The sequence below is a fragment of the Magnolia sinica genome, chromosome 17, assembly GCF_029962835.1.
Source record: "Magnolia sinica isolate HGM2019 chromosome 17, MsV1, whole genome shotgun sequence".
NCBI classification, from domain to species: Eukaryota; Viridiplantae; Streptophyta; class Magnoliopsida; order Magnoliales; family Magnoliaceae; genus Magnolia; species Magnolia sinica.
The window spans coordinates 12,915,209-12,939,886 of NC_080589.1; the positions used below are offsets into that span (position 1 = coordinate 12,915,209).

Genomic DNA, 24,678 nt, shown 5'->3' on the forward strand with positions numbered 1-24,678 from the left:
CGCTTTCCAACTCCTGAAAACGAAAACCGACCACGAACAGACCATACACATTTATATAATAACTTAATTAGGTTTGCAAATATAAAGATTACAAGTGAGTTCACACAATAATATTCTAAATATGTCAATTGCACCAAGTTGAAGTGAGATGAGTCTGGTAGACTCAAAGGAGTTACAAACTGTGATCTAGCTGATCACAAATTAATATTATTTTGTGGTCCAAGCATACCACCAACATCACATAAGCAGTTACAGACTTACAATAAACAAAAGGACATAACACACAGAGAAATAGCTAGGTATCGTTCGTCAACTCTATGACCTTGTTCCAAGCTGGTCGAGCCAAAAGGTCATTGCACCATGCACCCACATGCACGCGCGCGTAGAACAGCTCCTTAACAGGTGTGCCCATCAGGCATTGCATGCAAGGGAGGTGATGCAAGTCAGCCAAGCTGAAGTAGTCTCCACCCAAGTACTTGTTTTGCTCGAGTCGCGACTCGTAGACATCCAGCACCTGACTCAGCTTCGCTTCGTACTCGGCCACCAGGGCTGAGTCGACCGCCATGCCGAACATGGGCTTGAATATCAGCTCCCTTACTAGCTTAGAAGCCACAGGGTCAAAATGGTGGGCCTCCACCTCCATCCACACTCCAATCGTTGCCATCCTCTTTGGATCCTGATAGATCAGCTCCGTTCCTTTCTCAGGGTAACTATGAGCTACGTACTGCGTTATCGCCCTTGATTCTGCAGTTAATTACATGGTTGACGCTGGATCAGTTAATCATGTGGGGTCCACCTGCGAGATTTGGCTATGATAGGAAAGACCCACATGCGGACACAATCCTAGCCCTTCCATACATGGTGTCTCGGCCTGCGTATTTCTCGGGAGATTTTCATCTTCCGACGTTTTTCTCGCGATATTATCGGAAATTTTGGCAACAATAAAATATTTGAATGTATTTATTGTGAACTAATAATAAATTTAAATTATATTATTGAATGAGTTTTTTAACCTCTAAATGTTTCGCGTTAAAAAGCGAAATAATTTCGCGATAGAATCCCGAGAAATAAAAATTCCGATATTTTGAAAATATCGCGATAGAATCCACGCTCTTGACTGCCGGTAAAGATTATACACCAGGCATGGGTGTATAACAAAAGGAAGAAAGAGAACGTTACCAAAGAGCTTCAGATTCCCATCTTCGAACGCAGGAACCTGACCGAATGGCTGCACGACAACAGCCGAAAGAAAAAACAACCGCATTAACTGATAAGAAACACACACCATATTTCAGTGTATAATCTCTAGGTGTGGATCACGCCCGCGCTGTCTATTTTGTACACTGTGGCCCATGTACACATCATGGACAGCCTGATGGACGGATGTGATCCATCACACGTGTCTTGGATGACATGTACACGCGTCTTGCACTTGAAAGTATAAAGCAACTTACGTTTAAGGAGAGAAATGGCTCCTTTTTGTGGTCCCCGGCTGCCATGTTGACGGGCACGAGCTCTTACTCGAGCTGCTTCTCGTATAGGCAAGCGAGAACTCGTTGCATGGCCGTCGAAAGCACTTCCCCGTAAACTTTTGGAGCCGCCATAGCCGTTGGATCTTAGAGAGGGAAAAGAGAGAACGTTAAGAACTAACGCGCTGAGCAAAAAGATAGAAGAGTTCGTAGCCTTTATATAGAGTAAAGCCGCGTTGGTCGTCCTTCGAGAGTGTTCTCCATGTCTACCTTCTTACACCTGCCAATTGCTATCTATGCCGTTCATCAAGTGGGTCCCATTGTAAATCCTTCCTCGGCCCAAAAATAGGCCTAACTGGACTTAACGTTGTCCACACAGCGGTTAAGAACTCAAGATACTTTCAAGATTGAACTACATCAAGACTTCAAGGCTCATACTTCAAGGTCACTAGCTCCTAATGTTTCAATGTCCTTACTTCATGGTTGAGGTTTAACTGACCTTAGGTTGACTTTAGAAGTAGGTCACTTTGGATACATAAATCGAATGTTTATTTTACATAAGTTTGGTCTGTTCTTCGACTAGTCCTAGAGTTGCTTTGACCAGTCTAAGAAATTCCTCGATCAGTCGTGAGTTTGTTACAAATTTCGGATAAAATCTGTTAGGCTTCGACTAGTCCAGGAATCTGTTCGACCAGTCGAAGGTGACCTACGACCAGTCGAAGGAGACCTTCGACCAATCGTAGAACGGTCAAAGCTTATCGCGCCTGATTTTTCAAATATTTGTTATTGCTTCGACTAGTCGAAGAGCTCCCTAGACCAGTCGAAGACGCGATCTGCTCACCTATAAATAGTGCACGAATCTCAGAAGAAATCATCGAATTAATCAATCCATTCAAGCCAATCTTCGTCGAACTTCTGAGAGATAATTCTATGCTCCATCTAAGCTAAGTGTGCTTATTTAATATTCTCTTTCTAATATTCTCTTTCCTTAGCTTTATTTAATTGATTTTGTTTCTGCTATTCCAATCTAATTTGATAAGAAGAATTGTTATTCCCTTTCTTTGGAATCAAAATCAATTAAGGCAAGCCCTATTTGGTTTAATTTAAAATCTATTAGAATTAGAACCATTGTAATTGAGTACTGGACATTGAACTTAGACATTCAATCATCTACTCTGATTTGGTTCTACCGGGCTGCTACAATGAAGGAGATAATCAGGTATTTTACATTTAATTGTAAATTTCTTTCCGTTTTTGGTTTCTTTCAAGATTTGCCAGAAAAATCTTGTTGTATTGGTTATCTGAGGAGAGCCAGGCAAACTCAGAAGTGGGGTTTTTTAATTGTGTAAGCCCACAGATAAAGACACAATTGTAAATGTTTTGGGTGAACCTGGGAAAACCTATTTTGTTAGTGAACGCTAATATCCCCTGTGTGAGGATATTAAGAGTGGAGTAGCATTCTGTGTGGCTGTTGTTTAACAGTTGGTGAACACACAGGCGAACCACTATAATCCCTTGTGTTGTAGTTGAATGATTTATACTTCTGATCTTTAATTATTCTTTTGTGGGATGTATGTATGGTGGTGAATGTTGTAATCATTTAATTCAAGCATTGTGAGAATTTTGTAATAGTTTAGAATTTATTTTCTGCTATTCCTTTATCAGCTTGATATTCAATTTCCTTTAAAAGTTGTTCCAGCAAGGTTGCCCTGCCATTTTTATGATGTGTGACTGTCCCTAGAACAATACATTTGTGATTACAATTTATTTTAATTCAATTTGTATTTATTTCTGTATTCCTCTTCGGTTTGAGATTTGATACAAAGATCTTTCTAGAAATAAGGTTGTCCTACCATAAACTCTGGTTTTTGGTGTAAGGTTGTCCTTAGAACAACATTTGTATCAACCTCTCAAGATCTGAATTTTGAGGTTATTTTACTTTCTTGCATTGTGATTTATTTTGGCTATCATATTCTTTAATTCCACTGTTATAAGTTTTATTTGGCATTGTCCTATTCACCCCCCCTCTAGGACGTAGGCCTTTTCAGAAGGAACTCACTCTCCTTCTCGTGGCGATAGGTAATGGGATAGTATTTCTCATGGAAGCGGGTCTCAAAGGTTGCTCACGTCCATATGTGTCTGACCGTAACAGTACGGAGGACGCTGTCGCACCATAAGCTGGCCTTCTTCTCGAACATGAAGGTGACCAACTCTACCTACTTAGGCTCCGTGCAGTGCAACGGCTTTAGCATTTTAGAGATGCGGTCAAGCCAATACTCGGCCTCCTGGGGTTTATGAGTACCCACAAAGGTAGGGGGCCGCTAGCACCCACATTCCCAACAGGGGGCATAGGTGATGTAGGTGGAGCCACACCCATGCCCTGGGTAAAAATTTCTGCCATGGTGGTCAAAAACTGCTGCTGCTGCTGCTGCTGCTGCTGTTGTACTTACTGCTGCTGTATCAACAACATCATCTGCTCCAACCTATCAGTAAGGGGAGCTGACTGAGGTCCAGATGGCGTCGAAGAAGACGTACGGTTCTGCTCTGGAACCGGTGGTATAACAGGTGTAGGCCCATTGGTGGGGCCAGTGGCTGGCTGAGAATTTGGCATGGTGTCAGAGGGAGACGGGCCCGAACTGGGGTCCGTATGGCTATCACTGGACCCTCGCCGACCTCTGGACAAACCGGTGATGGTTCACCCGTGAGGCGAGGTCCTCCTGCCCCCTGGACCCTAAAAATGTGTGGGTCCCATCCTGGGTCTCCCTGGAAGTGTCCCCTTTGGCCCCTGACTCCCTCTTGAGTCTTTTCGGGTCATTTCGAGTACTTTCTAATGTACATTCGCATTTATCGATTGTTGAAGGCTGGGATGGGATAAATCATGGTCTAAACCCGTCGATTGATGGTCTAGGGGTGATTCGGGGTCGTCTCAAGCGATCACGGATGTGTACAGACCCGATCTCAGCGATCGTTTTCGGTAATTTTCGCCAATTGGCGAAACTGGAAAAACTAGGCATGTCTTTACATTTTTATTGCACCCACCTAGGTCTAAATGGGTCAGTGCACATCATGTGATTATAACCCAGGTCCGGTTTAATCTAAATCATGCTTTGATACCAACTTGTAACGCCCTGAAAATCGGGGGTCGAGCAGGTATCCAACTCCCGAGTTCCAACGCATCACTTAGGCAACAAATATGATGATGATTTGATGTTGTCTATGTTAGTACATAAAACATGAATGAGATTAAGCTAAATCAGCGAATTATACTTCAGGGACAGTTGAATTTACACAAGCGGAAGACTGTGATAAGGGTATAAAATATATAAATCATTATAGGTCCCCAAAGTATGAACGCATTGTCAGGTCAAATAGTTATAAGTATTAATTCAAAATACAAAATGTCAAAAGAGTAGTAGTCCTCTACAAGCATGAACCCTGAAGCCCCGTCGATTCAGAACGGTCTATGAGAACCCGCCTGAATACTGCATATATAAGAATGCCTCCTCATCATCCTCAAAGTCCAGCTCTGCCTTGTAGGCTACACCATCATCTAAACCTACAACAAGGTCTGGTTGGTGTGTACAACACTGTCCCGTAACGTGGGAGTGAGTGATCAACTCAGTGGAACAATAAAGCAAAGGTCAACATATTATCAAACCATTTAAGTAGTAATGATAAAGCAGCACAATCAGACATCCCTAAATACTCTGATTAATGCAAGAATGATATGAAATAATGATGCATGCCCTCGCCTGCGTTCCCTCAGCGACTTCATCTCACAATCGCGTGTGAAACACTTCCTCAGTGCTTGACCTACTACGCCAAATGCATACGTAATGTGGTGTATGAGCGTGATTACCAAGTTCTCATTAGTCATTTTCATACAGCAAGATTGGGAAGCTAAGGTACCTCCCTTATATCAATTCCCAAACAATGATCCATTCTAGGGTCGTCAGTCCTAGCAATTCTCATACGATGTTGCGGTTCTCGGTCACTACAAAGGGCTCGTCACCTTATCAGTGCAGGCCTAGTTTATACTCTAATTATTATGGAAAGACTCGTCGCCTCTGCGCAGTCTTAGAGTATGCTCGAGGTCACTACGAATGGCTCGTCACCTAGACGTAGGCCGACAGCTCGAATATAGTGTCCATTACCACCATATTTGGCTCACGAGTCGGGTTTGCTCAATGGTCACTACCGGGAGGCTCGTCACCCTAGCATAGACCGACAGCTTGACCACGGTGTCCCATACCACCATGCCCAGCTCATGACTCTTAGTGGATCGAGGTACTAAAGTTAAAAGAGTTTTCACTGGTGAGTTTGGTACCTTAGATTCAAGCAGTAGAGTCCATACATGGTGAACATACATCGGGTCAATCGGGTTACTTGACGAGCTCGACTAGTACGAGTGCACATAGACTTAATCGACATGGAGTGCATAAGCATTCCGCCTGGCCTAGCCACTATTGTCAAGTGACGTACGACTCAGATTCGTCGAACACATCTATCGTGGCTAAAACAGTTCAGCCACTAGTTGTAAATCATTACCGATTGCCTGAACTACTACGTAGCCCCAAACACACTCCAAATCATAGCATTCAAATGTAATAGCCAAGAAAGCATGTAACAACACAATTAAATATAGATCCCATATCGGCATCTCAACGAACACATAGAATACATGTTAACATATATGAGCATTTAATTCACAAATCACATAGTAGTAAAATAGACTACATGAAGAAAACTATAACCCTGGATAAGGGGATTGAGAATCCTATCTCAACACCCTCATTAAGCACATTACATTAAGCATTTTTTTACTCAGGCATTTTATCAAACACTTAGACTACACATATTACGTACATGTAATAAATTAGTTAAAACGCACATCGTAGCAAATCCTTCCACATAGGAGTTGCCACACGTACAACCATCATATATCCTCACACATAAATCATGGCAAGCACAAATCATGAATCCATATTCATTCAATCATTTCAACAAACACTTAGAATGCATTAAAAACAACATAGTTTATATCTATGTGTAATATACGGGAAACATCGTGTCTAAGCATATGAGATAGTAATCAAGTCAGTCATAAATCGTTACTGACATTGAAAGCCTTGAAAACCATAACCTAAATATTTATAGTCCGCACCTAACGCCGGTAAACGCGTATCGAACTCAGTTTGTATACCGAGTCTGTGTCTACGGCACCACAACAACCTATATCAAGGAATAGGTTAGCTATTTCATCTATTACAATAGTTGAAAACTCTAAAACAGGTTAAGGTTAGGATTCCTTACCCAAGTACGGAATCGGAATCACCCGTATAGCGATACAGATAGGGTGGCTAAGTGCCTGGAGCAACGGGATTAAATCCCAGGATGAATCTCTAACTCTCTCTCTCTCTTTCTCTCTCTTTCCTTTCCTTTTCCTCTCCTCTCTTTTTTAGGGTTTAAAAATTCGTATGGAATATAAGGGAGAGGGTTTAAGGCCCTTATATAGGCCCAGGTCTGATGGAAATGGCCCCAGGGCCAAGGTATACTTAGGTTATATTCAAAAGGCGTTTGTTTCAGCCCAATGGATCACTTCTGGTGGCCCCTTTTCCACATGCGGTTGGACTTAAGCTCCCTGACCATGGATCTAGGTCAGGCTCAGTTTTCACTTCGATCGGGTTTACAGATCGACCGTGGCAGATCAGTTTCAGTTCAACAGTCACCACCACTCAATTAGGGCTACAAGTACATTGCCATGCATGGGAAATTTTTCTGATCCGAGGGTGTATTTGGGTTAGATTCTGACTATCTGAATCTTTATATTTGACCTGCAAGCGACACGACTCAGTTTACTTAAATTCAAAATTTATCTCTAAAGACATTCACATTTCTCACACACTTTGTTCCAGGCTCAAGTTGTGCATTTCTAGACACAATTAAGACTTGATTTTTGAGGAAGTTGTCAAGTCCAGTAATGCGGTCATAGCTGTATAGTTTTACGGTTATTGGACTTTTGACGTGTGGTTCAGGTCCGTATGGAGTTTCGGTGTGCTCCCGAGAGCAACCGGGTTTAGGGATGGATTCTACATTTCAGGGTAATGTAGCTTCAATGATTCTTCATGGTTTGAGTCTTGCAGATCATATTTAAAGTGATTAGTGCCAATTTCATAAGTACTCTAGTTTAGCACTTGCTAATATTAACCTAATTTTTAAAAGTTTCGGTCCTGAGTGATTTTTGTCTGAGGTTGTACTCGGATCCTTGTACGGATTTTTCCGAGACGTTATAAATACTTAGGGCTAATTAAGTAGCTGGTAACATTAGCTATAATTTGAATCTACACTCAGATGTTGGATTTAGTTCTTTACGCAAAAAGATACTTTGCAGCTATTTTTTACGACCGACTGTAAAAATCTCTTCCCCATTCCAATTTATCTAACTGAAAAGTACTTTCATTTGGAAGGCAAAGGTTTAACCCATTATCATAGGACGAACCCTACCATCTGAATATCGCCTAGTCCTATTTTACATATTGAGGGAGGGCTAAATAGGCGACTGATCTCATCAAATTTTGGTCATACACTGTGTCTGTCTATCTTAGCGATTGGGGTCATAGTTGTTCGATTTGCATTGAGCTACAATTTCAATTCTGGTACACCCGCTTTCCAACTCCTGAAAACGAAAACCGACCACGAACAGACCATACACATTTATATAATAACTTAATTAGGTTTGCAAATATAAAGATTACAAGTGAGTTCACACAATAATATTCTAAATATGTCAATTGCACCAAGTTGAAGTGAGATGGTCTGGTAGACTCAAAGGAGTTACAAACTGTGATCTAGCTGATCACAAATTAATATTATTTTGTGGTCCAAGCATACCACCAACATCACATAAGCAGTTACAGACTTACAATAAACAAAAGGACATAACACAGAGAAATAGCTAGGCATCGTTCGTCAACTCTATGACCTTGTTCCAAGCTGGTCGATCCAAAAGGTCATTGCACCATGCACCCACATGCACGCGCGCGTAGAACAGCTCCTTAACAGGTGTGCCCATCAGGCATTGCATGCAAGGGAGGTGATGCAAGTCAGCCAAGCTGAAGTAGTCTCCACCCAAGTACTTGTTTTGCTCGAGTCGCGACTCGTAGACATCCAGCACCTGACTCAGCTTCGCTTCGTACTCGGTCACCAGGGCTGAGTCGACGGCCATGCCGAACATGGGCTTGAATATCAGCTCCCTTACTAGCTTAGAAGCCACAGGGTCAAAATGGTGGGCCTCCACCTCCATCCACATTCCAATCGTTGCCATCCTCTTTGGATCCTGATAGATCAGCTCCGTTCCTTTCTCAGGGTAACTATGAGCTACGTACTGCGTTATCGCCCTTGATTCTGCAGTTAATTACATGGTTGACGCTGGATCAGTTAATCATGTGGGGTCCACCTGCGAGATTTGGCTATGATAGGAAAGACCCACGGGCGGACACAATCCTAGCCCTTCCATACATGGTGTCTCGGCCTGCGTATTTCTCGGGAGATTTTCATATTCCGACGTTTTTCTCGCGATATTATCGGAAATTTTGGCAAAAATAAAATATTTGAATGTATTTATTGTGAACTAATAATAAATTTAAATTATATTATTGAATGATTGTTTTAACCTCTAAATGTTTCGCGTTAAAAAGCGCAATAATTTCGCGATAGAATCCCGAGAAATAAAAATTCCGATATTTTGAAAATATCGCGATAGAATCCACGCTCTTGACTGCCGGTAAAGATTATACACCAGGCATGGGTGTATAACAAAACGAAAAAAGAGAAAACGTTACCAAAGAGCTTGAGATCCCCGTCTTCGAACGCAGGAACCTGACCGAATGGCTGCACGACAACAGCCGAAAGAAAAAACAACCGCATTAATAGGTAAGAAACACACACCATATTTCAGTGTATAATCTCTACGTGTGGATCACGCCCGCGCTGTCTATTTTGTACACTGTGGCCCATGTAAACATCACGGACAGCCTGATGGACGGATGTGATCCATCACACGTGTCTTGGATGACATGTACACGCGTCTTGCACTTGAAAGTATAAAGCAACTTACGTTTAAGGAGAGAAATGGCTCCTTTTTGTGGTCCCCGGCTGCCATGTTGACGGGCACGAGCTCGTACTCGAGATGCTTCTCGTATAGGCAAGCGAGAACTCGTTGCATGGCCGTCGAAAGCACTTCCCCGTAAACTTTTGGAACCGCCATAGCCGTTGGATCTTATAGAGGGAAAAGAGAGAGAACGTTAAGAACTAACGCGCTGAGCAAGAAGATAGAAGAGTTCGTGGCCTTTATGTAGAGTAAAGCCGCTTTGGTCGTCCTTCGAGAGTGTTCTCCATGTCTTCCTTCTTACACCTGCCAATTGCTATCTATGCCGTTCATCAAGTGGGTCCCATTGTAAATCCTTCCTCGGCCCAAAAATAGGCCTAACTGGACATAAGGTTGTCCACACAGCGGTTCATCTCGCTGGCTGTTTGCTATGGATAGAGCGTGTCTCCAAAGTCGAACAATCCCAACCATCCAATCTTTAGCAGTTGACTGGATGGTCAGAAAAGAAAGTCAATAGCGTTACGGGCTGACGTACATGCATGCGACATGTGCAAGGTCATTATTTTTTAAAGATGGAATTACTTGATAGGGGCACTTAAAATGGTATACGTTGTAAATATTAACTGAATGTAAACCGACTAACTCAACAATCCTAACGTCTTATACAAGGGCACCTTTTTTTTAACAGCATTAGATGTGATTCTTTTTAACCGTTTAATAAATGTAAAAAATATTATACAGTTTAATAACTAAAGAAGGGTGATTTTAGGTTCATGATACGTCTAAACTTGTAGCGATTTTGACCATACTAGTATCGTGGTATGGTCAAATTCTTGAATATTTTGAGGGTGGCCATCTGACAAGTTGTAATACCCCGTACTTTTCAGTACTTGAGTGTTACCATGAAATTTAATTTAGTATAAATACAAGCCTGGCGTAAGTGAACATTCACTCTCATTCTAGCCTAAATCCAACCATTGAAAACAATCCCCTTCCGTATATCAAACTATCCATTTGATTGATTCTCAAAATGGCTCATCACAACTTCAGCTGACATCTACTCTAGGACTTCACTCGCATAGATCAATCGAACCGTTCATTTTAATACCAGGGCTTGCATCATTCGATCCACCATCAATCATGCCCATAACAGGGCTTGCATCATTCGATCCACCATCTATCATGCCCATAACATCCTGTAAAGAAATCCGTCACTTGATCGCACTGATCAAACAACCTAAACATTATATCAGGCACCAAAGTGCACTTAGATGGCTCTTAGGATTATTAGAGCGATTGATAAGTGATTTGAATCAATTCGGCCAATGGTTTATAAGGCAAACATTGTATTTGAGCATGTAACTACAAAGATGTGTAATTGCTCAAAAGTAACCCAATTGAATGGTTGGATGAGACATACATCATAGTTTGAGGACTGAGCAACTTAAGAATCATTTGGGGTTGATCAGATTAGCATCTGAAGCTAATTTGACCGTTAAACGTTCGTAAAACTCTAAAAATCATGTACTGTGGCCCACTTGAGTTCCACATCAACTTGTATGTCATGCTTGAACATTCCTTAGGATACTTAGGACCTTTTTGATCGCTGACGTTTAATTTCAAGATGATCCGACCATCGGATTGATGGGAATCTACCAATATGATCCAAATCAAGTTGTGGGGCCAACCTGAACTTTAGATCTACCTGATCTTTAGTCAGAGGCTTTTATTGGACTCTCCAAGGATAATGGACGGAGTCGATCTCATTGATCATTACAGTGGACCCCAATTTGGGGCAGCGCACGTGCACAGTTCACATGCACTCCTGTGCACTGGATAGGGCAACCTAGTCAAAGCGGGCTGACTCGCGATTTCCTTAAAAAGGGGAGTTCCTCTCTCTCTATTATTTCCGCCGGCATCGGTTTCAAACGGATTGCTACCCTTTTTGCTGATTTGTGGTCCATCATCATCATCCTCCCGGACGATCCAAACCGTCCATACGATCAGGGAGGTGGAGCTGAACAAAAACCAACCCATATCGTATGTTGGAATGTATGTGCGTGATCACGATCTCCAGTGAAAGCATGGCCTACAAACACATGCTTTCCAAAAATGGAAATTCCATTCCGCTGCTGCCAGCTTGGCGATCCGCGTGATCTCCTCTCCTTGCATATCGACCGTTCATACGAGAGAAATCCTAACCCTCCACGTGGATTGGGAACTCCATTCGTGGTATAGAGAGAACATCGGCCAGTTTTCTCTCTTACCAGCGGTATTCGAAGGTTGTGAAAAACCCTAGCATTCAGGCCATTGGATCCAAATCCAACGGTGCTAAGAGAGTCTGGGATATGATAAAAGAGCTACGGATCGAGTGCAACAGGGATCCTCACCAGTTCTCACGGGTTTGCACGAAAACAAGCCAAGAGCTTACAAGCTCGAACCCACCAGAAAAATCTCCATGGAGCTTCACTCCGATCATGATCCGATCGTGATCTAAGCTTCATACAATTCCTGTGGACTCTTCTGAAGAAAGAAAATGGAGAAGGAAGCCCTCGTGAAGGAAACGCCATTAACGGCTCCCTCCTTCTTCCTTGTTCAAAGCGCAATGGCTCCTGTTCAAGTTAGGACAAGCATGTTCGTCCAGTGGGGTTGTTCGCCTTCAAAAAGAGCTGAGAGATAGAAGAAAAGATAAGAAGGAGAAGAAGAATACGAGGAAGGAGAGAGTGAGTGCGAGCGTAGGTCGCACTGCACCGCTGTCGAGCTGACTGGACTCGACCGCTGAGTCCGAGTCATGTCAAGGCGGGTTCAGCAATCTCTGCTGAACTGATAGTAGAAGAAGAACAAAGAAGAGAAACATGAAAGGAGGGGAAAAGAAAAAAAGAAGAATGAGAGGAAGAGGTGCTGCTAGTGCACTGCACCAACTCGACTCAGCTCAATTGAGCTTGAGTCAGGCCCGGCCTGCCATCCATAGCTGGACGTTTCCAGCTGAAAGAAAATGGGAAAATAAGAAGAAGGAGAAAGGGAAAGCAAAGGAAAGAGTAGAGAAGAGTGTGCATGTCGTGTTCTCCACACCATTACCGAGTTGGGTCACCTCGCTACCTTGACTCAGTAGACTCTTTAGCCCAGTTGAGGCTCGAACGTGGCCCAAGATAGGTTGTTGAACACCCCAGCAACCTCCTGAATGGAAAAAAAAAAAAAGAAAAAAAAAAGAAAGAAAAAAGAAGAAAAGAGAGGAAGAAGAAACAAATAGGGAGAGAAAAGCCAACGCTGAGTCAACTCGCTGGCCGGATTGCTTACTGTAGTTCCAGCGAGTTGCTGGTCATTTTGTTGACAGTTATGGAGTTTAAAAGAGGGAAGAAAGGAAGGAAAGAGGAAGAAGAAGAAGAAGAAGAAGAAGAGAGGAGTGAGGGGTTTTGCCGTCTTCGTGGGGTTTCTGCCAAGTTCACTCGGTCTAGTTGTGTGGAGTTGGGTCAACTTAGTTGAGTTGTGTCAGGTTGAGTCGCGGAGTGGGCCGACGGTTCGAATTGAGATCGAACTGAAATACTGAGTCAACTCGCTCAGTCGAATCATCGAGTCAAGTAACCGGTTTGACGTAGGTGAGTCAACACTTTCTTTCCATGCTAAACTCATTTTAATGTATTATTACCATTGTTACCATTATTTTATGAGGATTGACAACATTAGATATGGTTAGCCATTAGCAGATTATTTGTGCCCAACCTAGTTATGGTAAACAAAATTGTAATTATCAAATAGTAGTATTTTATTTAACTCTCTTAAATATTATCCTTAATGGTAGATCATAGTATCTCTTATTGTCACTAAATTCATTATTGATAGTTATGCTTATTATCATTAGAAAATATTATCATTTTCCTTATGGGATTAGTATAATTCTTGTTAATATGATTATTGGTATTAGTCCTTATTATATTATTGTTAGTAAAAATTTTATTATTAATATTTGTATTATTTAAGAGATTATTAGTCATTATAAGAATATTAGATAATGTCGGTATATATAAATATGAACTTGTGAATCATCATTATTAATATTGATTGTTTAATACTTCTATTACGACTATTATCTCATTCATGGTACAAAATTAATAATAATAATAATAATAATAATCAGAGTTCAAACCCTAAAATCTAAGCCTAGAACTAAACCATAGGATGAAAATCCTAATTCTACATCAAAACCATAAAGATAAATAATTCAAGCCCTAGGCTATGACCTTAAACATAGGTAGTGCATAGAACTTGGATCTAATGGTATAAGTTCATGATTTGTGGTAGGATTCAACTTTAAGGGCACACGCATTCCCTAGCAACACTAGTGGCGATTCGATCGTGAGGTGATGATTTCTTCCCATAAGCTTTCCATTAGAAGTGGGCAGAACTGACCCGATCCGACCCAATCCGGCCCGTTCCGAACAGAACCGATAGCTCTGATCGGGCCTGATCGAGTTGGGATTTCCAGATCCGACATTTTTTTGGGTCAGGTCCAGTTAAACCTCTATCCGGACCGATCCGACCCAGATACCCGAACCGAGTGGATCTGAATCAAACCAAACAGATCCGACCCGGATGCATAGCCTTTAACATCAGGTAGGTGGCTAATGTTTTTGGTTCTACAGCCAAACCGCGTCTGCTACTTGCATTCTATCAACTGTCCAATCCCATCAACCCAAAGGAAAAAGTATGGAGTGGACATGGACATGGGCATTCTCAATTCCTACTTTTCCCCCCTCCAAGATAGGGATGGATGGAGTCCCTCTTATTCTTCTACTTTTATTATATCCTTCCACGGTCCTCTTCCTCTTCTTGATCACCATCACCACCCCCTTTTTCTTTTTTATTGTATATCTTCTAGTTCTTTTCCTAAACGGATTCTTCTTCAATGGCGGGGGAATCTGTCTCTTTCAAGCATACTCCCACCTGGGTAGTCGCCGTCGTCTGCTCTATCATCATCATCATCTCTCTCTTTGTCGAACGCATACTTCACTACTTGGGGAAGGTTCTGTCTGTTTGCTGCAATGTCTTTAATTTATTTATTTCCTCTAAAAAAATAATCAATAAAAAATGTTTCCGTCTTTCTATTTTTTGTTTCTTGGCTTCTCTTGCAGTCCTTGAAACATAATAGCTAGGATGCACTTTTCGAGGCCTTACAGAAGCTAAAAGAAGGTTTTTTATTTGTCACTTACCCCCATCCAACTCTGTTTCTGCCTTCACTTCTCCTTGGGAGTGGATTATAAATCTGAGCCGATGCGAATCGTGCCAAATCTGATCCGACTCGATTTTTCTGACCGAGTCGGACTCGAATCGGGTCAGGTAATGAAAATATCGGATCTGACTGAGTCAGTTGCCCCGAACTCGGTACTGGATCGGGTCGAGTTTGGGTCAAGTCAGTGAAACTTCGGATCTGGCCGGGTTGGGCCCAATCCGAGTCGACTCGAACCGATGGCCACATCTACTTTCTATTTCCAAATTAGTTAAATAATAGTCTTTATCAAAATCACATATGTTATCTTATAAGATGTAATCTATTACATTAGTCATAGACTCTTAAGTTATGACTTATATTTGACTTATGAATGCATGCAATAATTATTTACATGATGACTTCCATTTAAATTTCAATCCATGACCTTTGTGATTAGTAAATGCTTCACATACATCTAGCATGCTATATCTATATGCTTTCACATGAATTGTTGTAAGTCGTATATGAATATCTATTTACTACACTTACTAGTGAGTAACTCTCTCTTGTGTATGTGAACCCATACTTAGGATGTAACATGATAGGTTGTGGTAAGAAATGGGCCCTCGATTCAGAGGTTATATGGGACATGAAATATTAATGTGGGATTTACCATCCATAGGACATACGGCTTGAGCGGCTTAGAAATGATTTCTTTTAACCACATTGATTTAGCCTTGCCTGACCCTTTTACCATTTTGATTTGATTTCCGTGCACCCTTTTTGCCTTGGCGATTTGACATTTGTCCCATTTTTTGAGGTTTGCCTGATGTGGCTTTGATAGCCTATACCATGCGATGGTAATCCCTACTTACTGAATTTTATTGTCTACTGGTCGACGGGAATTCATTAAACATCCTAAGATGAGAAAATCTCATGGGCCGAGTATGGTGGTCATAGGACACTATGCCCGAGTTGTCGGCCTATGTTGGGTAGTGAGCCCCCTGTAGTGACTATTGAATTACTTAAACCAGCTGATTGTAATTGGAATAATAATGGGTTGGCTAATCATGCATTCATAGCATATTGGCGATAACGGGTGGCTAATTCTGGATGTTGTAGCACATGCCCTTAGGCTTAGTGCATGGGGTATCGTTTCGCTAGCTCCTAGACCATCGACTATCGACATACGTACATGGTATGTACGATGACTTAGTCACTGTGTTGTACGAGATATGCTACGCTAGTGACCGGTCTTATGCATGGGTGACCAGCCCAAGTCCGACTGGATGAGCATCCCCGGGTCGATGTGCATTCATACATCCATGCATTTAAAAAGACTGCATCATGTATTATTTTGATTACCTTGTTGTTTTTAACTATACTTAGCTAAGGCGGCGGTGTGTAATCTTAAGAAAAATTCACACTGAGTTGGCCATTCATCCATCAAATATATAACTATACAGATAGTACAGGTGGCGTAAATGATATGCATGCATGTTCAGATTTGATGGGGAGTAGGGTGCAGGTGCCAGTTGGGATGCATGGCTGTGTTTGTCAAGAGTAGCTGCACGATATTGCGACTTAAACTTATATACATTTTATTATTTCTCTTGTGTAATTTATGTAATTCTTGTATTGGTTATTTCAGACTCATTGGTTTGTATAAGTCATTATGAGCAACCTCTTGTATATTTTAAATGTGAATACAATTTTTCTTTGTGTTGATTTGTCCATCCTACGCTAAACTGCTAACTCTGAAAGAATATATATATATATATATATATATATATATATATATATATATATATATATATATATATATATATATATATATATATATATATATATATATATATAGCTTTGGCTCTCTATAGGTTAACAATCGGGTTTTTGGAAAACGAGTCATATACTCGGGTCCTGAAAACACGAGGCGTTACACAAGTCTTGAAAAGTTTTTCAGAAAAAATTATCCTTGTACACAAAAATAGAAAATAATGAATGAAGAGAGGACATCGGCTGAAAGTCTTGTGCTCCATGGTACTCTCTTAGTTGTGGGCCTATTGTGATTTAAGTTTTCAATCTACACAGTCCATTAGTTGTGCGAGTTCATCGTAATATATAACCCAAAATTTGAAGGTTACTTACAGATGAAGTGGACCACACCACAATGAATAGTATAAGTTACACGCAACCATTGAAAACTACCGGGTGGACCATACACCTTTTCGATAAATATGATATTTGTGTGTTCCATTCATAGCTGTATATGTGATATTATGAATAGGTTAGATGACATATAAATATCATTATTGGCACCATAGAGCTGACTCTATACTGTTCTGGTTAATCACATGTAGGTACAATAAAAAATGGCGTGAGTGAGTGTTGAGGGTCAAATATTGCATATCAGACCACAATTATTGCTTGGATTTACGAACATGGTACTGTTTAATGGCCCGATTTAATCGTGTTTGTGATGAAGGGTGTATTTACGAGCTTGGATTGAAATAGGATGCTAAAAGCATGGATTTAACGCTCATGAGTCACCAAGGCAAGGGATGGACCCCAGGGGACTAAGATTGACGGATTTACACGTCGGAGATCCGAGAAGATCGAGAAACTGAAGCTCAAGTGGCCTAAAAGTCAGCCAGAATGCAAGATCACAAGGTTTTCACCATCCATTTGGCTCGAAACTTCATGCATAGCCTAATGACCATAAATTAACCGTACATGTCAAATTTGAACCATTGGACCCCTGTGTAAATGGCCCAACGGATAGATCAGCCCGTTAAATCCTGACATGGGGCCCACCTGATATCTGGATATGCTTCAATCTTGGTCTCAACGCGTTAAATGGGATGAGGAAAGGAATGGACGGAGCGGATTCTTCATTTACATTAAGATGGGACCCACTTTACATGGTGTATATGCATAACACACATGCACTAGACGAGCACCAAAAAATCAAGAAATCGGTCAGCATGCACTGACCAATGCTTTTTTAAAAAGTTTTCAAAACACATCAGGGACGGTCCCCGTCCGATTAGGTTTCACTAGTGGGCCCCACTCAGTGCCTGGAACAATGATCTGGACCGTCCATTACTTCCGCGGGGTAGCTAAAACCCTCTTCTAGGTGGCCTTTTTTCCCTATACACGTGTACGTACATGGATCGTGATTAAACACAAGATGGATGGTGGAATGAAAAGTCTTGTGGGCCACACCAAATCAACCTGGTCTCTGCCCGACCAAACTTTTTTTCATCTTGAATCCAATGGACGGAGTGGATTTTGCAGAAATCAGAAGTAGTGGGCCCCATCGACAGCCAGCGCAAGAAGCGTTGGCTCTATTTTGCAGTCCGAAAGAACCAAACGTTCCGGATCTTCCTGGCCCACCATCGATGGTCGGATGGCCAATCTGAACCATCCATCGTGTAGGCCATCCCAAAATGTCCTATGGGACGTTGTTTCTTTGGAAAGAAAGCAAGGGAAGTGGGAGTTTCGGCGCTGTTTTTGTGGCTGTGTAAACAGGACCTGCGCAAACCGACTGTTGCTGCGAAATCTCTCCACGCAAGCCGACTTTAACACTCCACCGACCATATCTGCTATAAAAGGAGAAGGAGAGATGACGTGTAGGGGATCATCTTGGGCTGGATGTGAAGCACAGGAGAGAGAGAGAGAGAGAGAGAGAGAGAGAGAGAGAGAGAGAGAGTAGAGTTATTTTTCTTTTTCTTTTTCTTTATTTTATTTTTGTTTAAATGATTTAGTTTAATCATGTTGCCGAGCTAAACCTCTTAGCTAGGGCTAAGAGGAGAAGCTTGTAGCGTGATTAGGATGGTTGCTTTGTTTTGATTCATGCTTCATTGAACTCTTATGGATTCTAGTTTGATTATTAAGGATTACTTTTAGTTTTTAATGGTTTATTGTGACTCAAATTACAGTAGATCTGCAATAGCTTTAAGTATATTTTTTTCATTATGAGATTGTGAACTTAGGAGGCCCTGTTATTTACCATCGTCTCATGGGCATGGTTGGGTGATGGAACCCTTCTTAACTTTCACAATTCTCTCATGATTGGCTGTGAGATTGGTAAATTGCTGTTGTTTGCCATAGTCTCCTGGGCATGGTTAGGTGATGGAATCACTTCCAAATCTTCACCAATCTTATATGTTGATAATTAGATCCATGAGAAGTTCAGAGATCTGACAAATCTCTTCTTACCAACTGGACAAGATCAGACTTTGATTCTAGTTGAGTCCCTGAATCAATACAAGGTAACTTCCCAATTGCTACAAGTGGATCCTTGACACCCTAGTTCCTTACCTTTGAATTCTAGATTTTAGATAAAGATTTCACCATTATTCCTTAAATTTATTTGATTTAGATTTCGTCTTAGTCTAGTACTAGTTCTAGTTCTACTTAGTTTCAGATAAAGTACAGGTTTCGGTCCCTTGGGATTCGACCTTGGTCTCACCGAGTTTATTACTACATCACAACCCTATGCTTAGAGAGTGAACAGTGAGAAGTTTCGATCATTATGATTCCCTATGCCCAAAGAAAAGGGTCGATTCAATCTGTTTGATCACGAGGCCCATCAAAAAGTAGATCTAATCTATTAATAATATTAATAACTTATGATTTTCATAAAAATGTGTGAACTTCACATTGTTTCGGTTTATCAGTGGCCCACAGTGAGGAAAAGGGATCAATAGTTTGCTGGTATAATACCTACTGTCTTCTTGTATTGTGGGCCATCAAATCTAAAGATTTTGATAATTCTATGAACATTTTCCTTCTTAAAAATTATGAAGAGAATGGATGAAGTGGATTTGACCAAAAGCCCAAGATGGGACCTAGAGATGTCACACAGAAAGGAGTTTATAATGCCAAAAACGAACGTAGTGCCCCATTTTGAACACCGACCTCAACCCTACCACTCCCTTTTAAAGTTTCTTCTCTAGGACCCTCATTTGCCCCTTCTGGTTCTATTATTTCACCATGATTGTCTCCGTCATCGTCTTTCCAACTCCGACTTCTTGCACTTTTCGTAAAAATGGCAAACGAAGGTATGTGGATATATAATATTTCATATATATATATATATGTACTTTTTATTTCTATTGTGGTTTGTGAAAAACTGGCACGGTCGAGGTTGTCAATACTTGGCACGGTCGATGCTGGCATACAATAATGGTTGAGTTGTTAATATTTGCGATAGTCAAGGTTGGCATCCAATAATGGTCGACGTTGTCTTACAGTCATGGTTGAGGTTAACATCTAATAATGGTTAAGGCCGTCTTACAGTTATGGTCGAGGTTGGCATCCAATAATGGTCAAGGTTGTCTTACAGTCATGGTCGAGGTTGGCATCCAATAATGGTCAAGATTGTCATACAGTCATGGTTGAGGTTGTCATACAGTCATGGTCAAGGTTGACATCTAATAATGATCGAGGTTGTCATCCAATAATGGTCGAGGTTGTCTTATAGTAATGGTCGAGATTGGCATCCAATAATGGTCAAGGTTATCTTACAGTCATGGTCAAGGTTGGCATCCAATAATGGTCGAGGTTGTCTTACAGATGGTCGAGGTTGTCTTGCAGTCATGACCCAATGTGGATGATGACCTCGACTCTTAATGGATGACAACCTTGACCCAATGTGAATGACAACTTCGACCCAATGTGGATGACAATTTCGACCCTCAGTGGATGTCAACCCCGACCCTTAATCGATTACAACCTCAACCCTTAGTGGATGACAACTTCAACCCAATGTGGATGACAACCTCAACCCTCAGTGGTTGTCAACCTTAAGCCTTAGTTGATTACAACCTCGACCTCAACCTTTAGAGGATGACAACCTCGACCCAATGAGGATATTAACCTCGACCCTCAGTGGAAGACAACCTCAACCCTTAGTGGATGATAATTGTTGATGCAGAAATCTGGACGTCCTCAGACCACTTATTAGATGTAAGAGAAGACAGATAGAGACCCTGGTTGTTGTAGGGGACCCTCTAATGCCAAAGTCAGACAGGTAAACTAGGCCTAGTAGAATGTAGGGTTTTTTAGAGTGGTTCATGTGTAAGATTATGTGTACCTTTCATCATTAGGGATGCTCCTATTTATAGGTGAGGAGAGGCGGTGGCATAGAGGATATTCCCTATTTAGTGGGAGTGTATTGTAGTGGGATTCGGATCCCTGGCGTATCGCACTGTTCATAGATCCTCAGCGGAGATCTCGGACAGACCCGTGTTGCAATCATCTCCCTCGATCCTTGGTTAGAATCTCAGATGAATAAGTTTGGTAGGATTTGGACAGTCGGTCTCAGGTGGGAACTAGTAGAAGCGAGCAGTGGGAGGCCGAGGTGGGGAGTTGTTCCAAGGAAGGGTTCGGCCGACCTAGGTTCTTCTGTTGAGTTGTTTCTGAGCTCCTTTTGTCGTCAGGGAGATTAGCGATCGGCCGACCTGCCTTCGACGACTATTAGGAGAACAAAGTCCATCTCCTTTATTACTCAGATTGGGGTCGACATTGAGCTCTTTGTCGTATCATTTGTTGACTGACCTCGTGGCGCATACGGATCTACGACCTAACCTTATCTTATTGGTCGGTCCATTTTTACCCATAACGGTAAGCCCTTACTTCCAAGCTCGCACAGCGGGCTGGCGAAGTAGGTCGGTATTGGTGAGGTCGGACTATCCTATGTATGGGGTGTCGGGTTTGTTTGTCATTAATGTTGGATAGGGCGGATAGCGCGAGGATTAAACCATATTTGCAATCATGGTACAACACACTCGAGATAATGCGCACCACTTGAGGTCGCGTGCGCTGGCGGCATGCTTGCTCGGCTTCTTACCTATGAGATGCTGACGTGTGGCATCTTCTGGAGAGTTGGGTTGGCCCGCGAGTGGGAGAGTTCCATGTGTCCGAGCGCGATCATCGAGGCATCATTTTGGTTGTCATAATGAGTGTGGTCATTAAATGTTGTGTAGTTGAGTCCCCTATAAAAGGGGATGCCCTAACATTATTGGGGCTATTTACTATGTTGTCTCTCTGCCTCTCTACTTGCTCACCCCAAACGTAGGCGATTTTCGGTGACCTCCAAGCTCCTCCTTCTCCAGTGAGCTCTGTTCCATGTCTTCCATCCCCCTTTTATTTTCTTTTTCTTCTCGGTCTACGGTTTCCGGAGGCCGTTCCGATTAAAAAATATTGAGATCATCGAACCAATGGGGGAAGTGGTCCCATTGTGATTGTGGGCGGGATGATTTTGACCTTTTGGAGAGTCCGCCCTCTCTGGTGGTAATGATGAGTGACCAGGACTTTAAAGCGTCCCATGGGTCGAGGATGGCTGCCCAGTCCTCGGTCGAGCGGCAAGCAGATGTTGAGGGGGCTGTCTCGGCTAAGGAGGAGGACGGTGAATCTTCATCAAAGTTAAAAGAAACCAGGCCAATTAGGTCGACGTTGACGAAATCCGACCTAATATGGATCAAGTCAGAGTACCACATTCCAAAGTTTGTGGTACTTCGAGCTCCCGTACTTGGTGAAATTTCAAGCGAGCCCTAGGACGGCGAGGTGGCCATATTCTTGGTCACCCTCCAGTGCGGCTTGAGGCTCCCTCTTCCTTGTATACTCAGCGATGTCTTCTTGCATCTAGAGTTAGTTCCTAGGCAGATAATCCTAAATGCCTAAAGGGCGCTAGTGAGGTCGTTCATTCTCTAGGCCAAGCTCGAACAACCCGCGCTGACCATGAATGAATTCCTCCACCTATTATAGGTGAAGTCCAACCCCTACCGTGAGGGTTGGTATTATTTATCTATTTGGCCGAAGACTGGCAAGGCTATAATCATGGACACCCCGACCTCGAACAGGAATTAGAAGAGTAAGTGGTTCTGGACATCGGGAGATTGGGAGGCTCCAACAGCTTTCGGACTACGTCCTCGAGCTCCAACCCATTTAGCTCAAACTAGGTCGATATGCCCAAACTGACTTTTTTACTTGGCTTATTTTTGTCTTCCTTATCTCTGATTGTAATTGTCTTTGGCAGCTCTGGCCAAGTACCCTGTCGGGGTTGACATCAGCAAGTTTTATGGGTCCCATCATGACATATTTGTTATATCCAAATCGTCTATCCATTTGGCGAGCTCGTCATAAGGCTTGAGTCGAAAAATAAGACAGATCTAAATATCAAGTGGACCACACTTGTAACACCCCATACTTTCCAGTACTCAGGTGTTACCGTATAACCAAGCTTAGCATAAATACAAGCCAGGCCTCAGTGAACACTTACGTTCATCCTAGTTTAAATTTGACCATTGAAAAACAGTCCGCACCTATATATTTAATGTACATAAAGTATTATGAAAATAATATTATATTCACTAAGCATGATGGATAATAATTTTACAGAGTATAATTAAATTATAAATATCAACATAGTATTAAATATTTTATACAAAAACTATGAGATATTTTAATAAGATGGTATATTATGTAACAATGAGATTTTAAAAGAGATATTCTACAATTTTCAATCCATACATGTGTAATAGGATATTGTACATTGGGAATTATATATTAATAAATATGTGATTAATAACATGCAAATAGTATCCTGTTAATATTAGAAATTATATTTATAAGTATATATATGTAAGAATTTTTAATTATTTTAATTACAAGAAAATCCATATTAACATTGGTATTAGTTAACAATGCATGATGAAAGCCTTAAATGGACCCTTAAACTCTTTTAACCGTTGACGTTCAATTTTGGAATGATCCGACCAGTAGATCAATGGAAATGCACCATTAGGACTAGAAAGTAGTTCGTATGGCCCACCTAAGCTTGCTTTAACCTCAGCTTCGGTCAGATGGCCCAAATGGGCCCACAGAGGACCCTAAACGGAGTGAATCTCTCATAAACGTCGTGATGGACCCCACACTGAGGTGCATGTGCACCTTAGCCAATGTACAGGGCGTGCACCGGACTGCCAGGAGCGGTCAGAGCTCCTTTGACTTAAAGTTTCCTTAAGAAGAGAGGTTCTCTCTCTCTCTCTCTCTCTCTCTCTCTCTCTCTTCGTTTGAGACAGCCGACGAACAGCGTCCGTTTCTGTCCAACCATGGCTCATCGCTATGGACGATCTGAACCGTCCATCATGTTTAGGGATTGGGCCTCACCAAAACCTAGCTTGTCTCACGTGTTGGAATGCATGTGTGTGAACAAAATCTCTGGCGCAAATCAGTCCCACAAACACATTATTTCCAAAAGAGGAAACCTGTCTCGTGCGACAGGTTGGCGATCCGCGTAAAGGGCGTCTTGCTTGATCTGGATCGTCCAAGTAGACGATATCTCGGCCGTCCATTTGCTTAAGGCGTTCCAATTGAAACCAGGGCCGGTTTTCAATTCCTACCCATTGTTTTGGAGACGGTTTCGAATTGACATAATCTTGACCATTTGATGCCTATCCGACGGTTTGAGATGTTAGGGCGAATGGATATAGGGGAGAGGATCGGACGTTCGGGCATTCTCGTTCGTTTTCTAGCTGCACTCAAGCAACGACTGTTCCTTTCAAAACTTAAACCCACCGCTCAAATCTCTTCCGAGCTTCGAAAACCCTTACCTATAAGCTTCTTAAGATCTATACAAACCTTCCTAAAGGGGTGGATTGAAGGAAGGAGTAGTGGTGACGAAGATGCCATTAATGGCCATCTTCTTCTCCACCGAGAAGTAGTCCGAGCGCCAGCGTTTCAGCCCTTGTTTGGCCTCATCTAGACCCTGTTGAAAGTGACTAGAAAAGAGAAATGGTGGGAGAGAGAAAGAAGGGAGAAAGAAGAAGATGGAGAGGTGCGGTCGTTGCACCGCACCACCTCGAACCAGCTTGAACTGAGCCCAGTTC

The 24,678-nt window shown here is 42.0% G+C and overlaps 2 protein-coding genes and 1 long non-coding RNA gene across 4 annotated transcripts in view; 1 reads left to right on the forward strand and 2 right to left on the reverse strand.

Moving 5' to 3' along the window:
- Positions 1-283: 283 nt before the first annotated feature.
- On the reverse strand, positions 284-1,642 carry LOC131230330 (glutathione S-transferase-like). Its single transcript, XM_058226201.1, has 3 exons — positions 1,455-1,642; positions 1,180-1,228; positions 284-744 (listed from the first exon to the last, which is right to left on the reverse strand). Exons 1-3 carry the CDS (start codon positions 1,497-1,499, stop codon positions 296-298), a joined length of 543 nt encoding a protein of 180 aa, XP_058082184.1. The 5' UTR covers positions 1,500-1,642; the 3' UTR covers positions 284-295.
- A 6,662-nt stretch (positions 1,643-8,304) lies between these two features.
- LOC131230331 (uncharacterized) overlaps positions 8,305-24,678 on the forward strand; it is a 31,719-nt gene continuing 15,345 nt past the window's right edge. The window contains exon 1 of the long non-coding RNA XR_009163984.1: positions 8,305-8,379. This is a non-coding gene — a long non-coding RNA (uncharacterized LOC131230331). The remainder of the gene's footprint in view (positions 8,380-24,678) is intronic.
- Positions 8,421-24,678, reverse strand: part of LOC131230329 (glutathione S-transferase-like) — a 33,215-nt gene continuing 16,957 nt past the window's right edge. Inside the window, exons 1-3 of one of the 2 annotated variants that reach the window (XM_058226199.1) lie at positions 9,586-9,778; positions 9,311-9,359; positions 8,421-8,873 (exon numbers count right to left, since the gene is read on the reverse strand). In XM_058226199.1, the coding sequence (XP_058082182.1) occupies positions 8,425-8,873; positions 9,311-9,359; positions 9,586-9,735 (648 nt within the window). In that variant the 5' untranslated portion in view covers positions 9,736-9,778 and the 3' untranslated portion in view covers positions 8,421-8,424. Of the gene's footprint in view, positions 8,874-9,310; positions 9,360-9,585; positions 9,779-24,678 lie in introns of those variants that run through there. The other variant, XM_058226200.1, reaches the window with a different exon arrangement.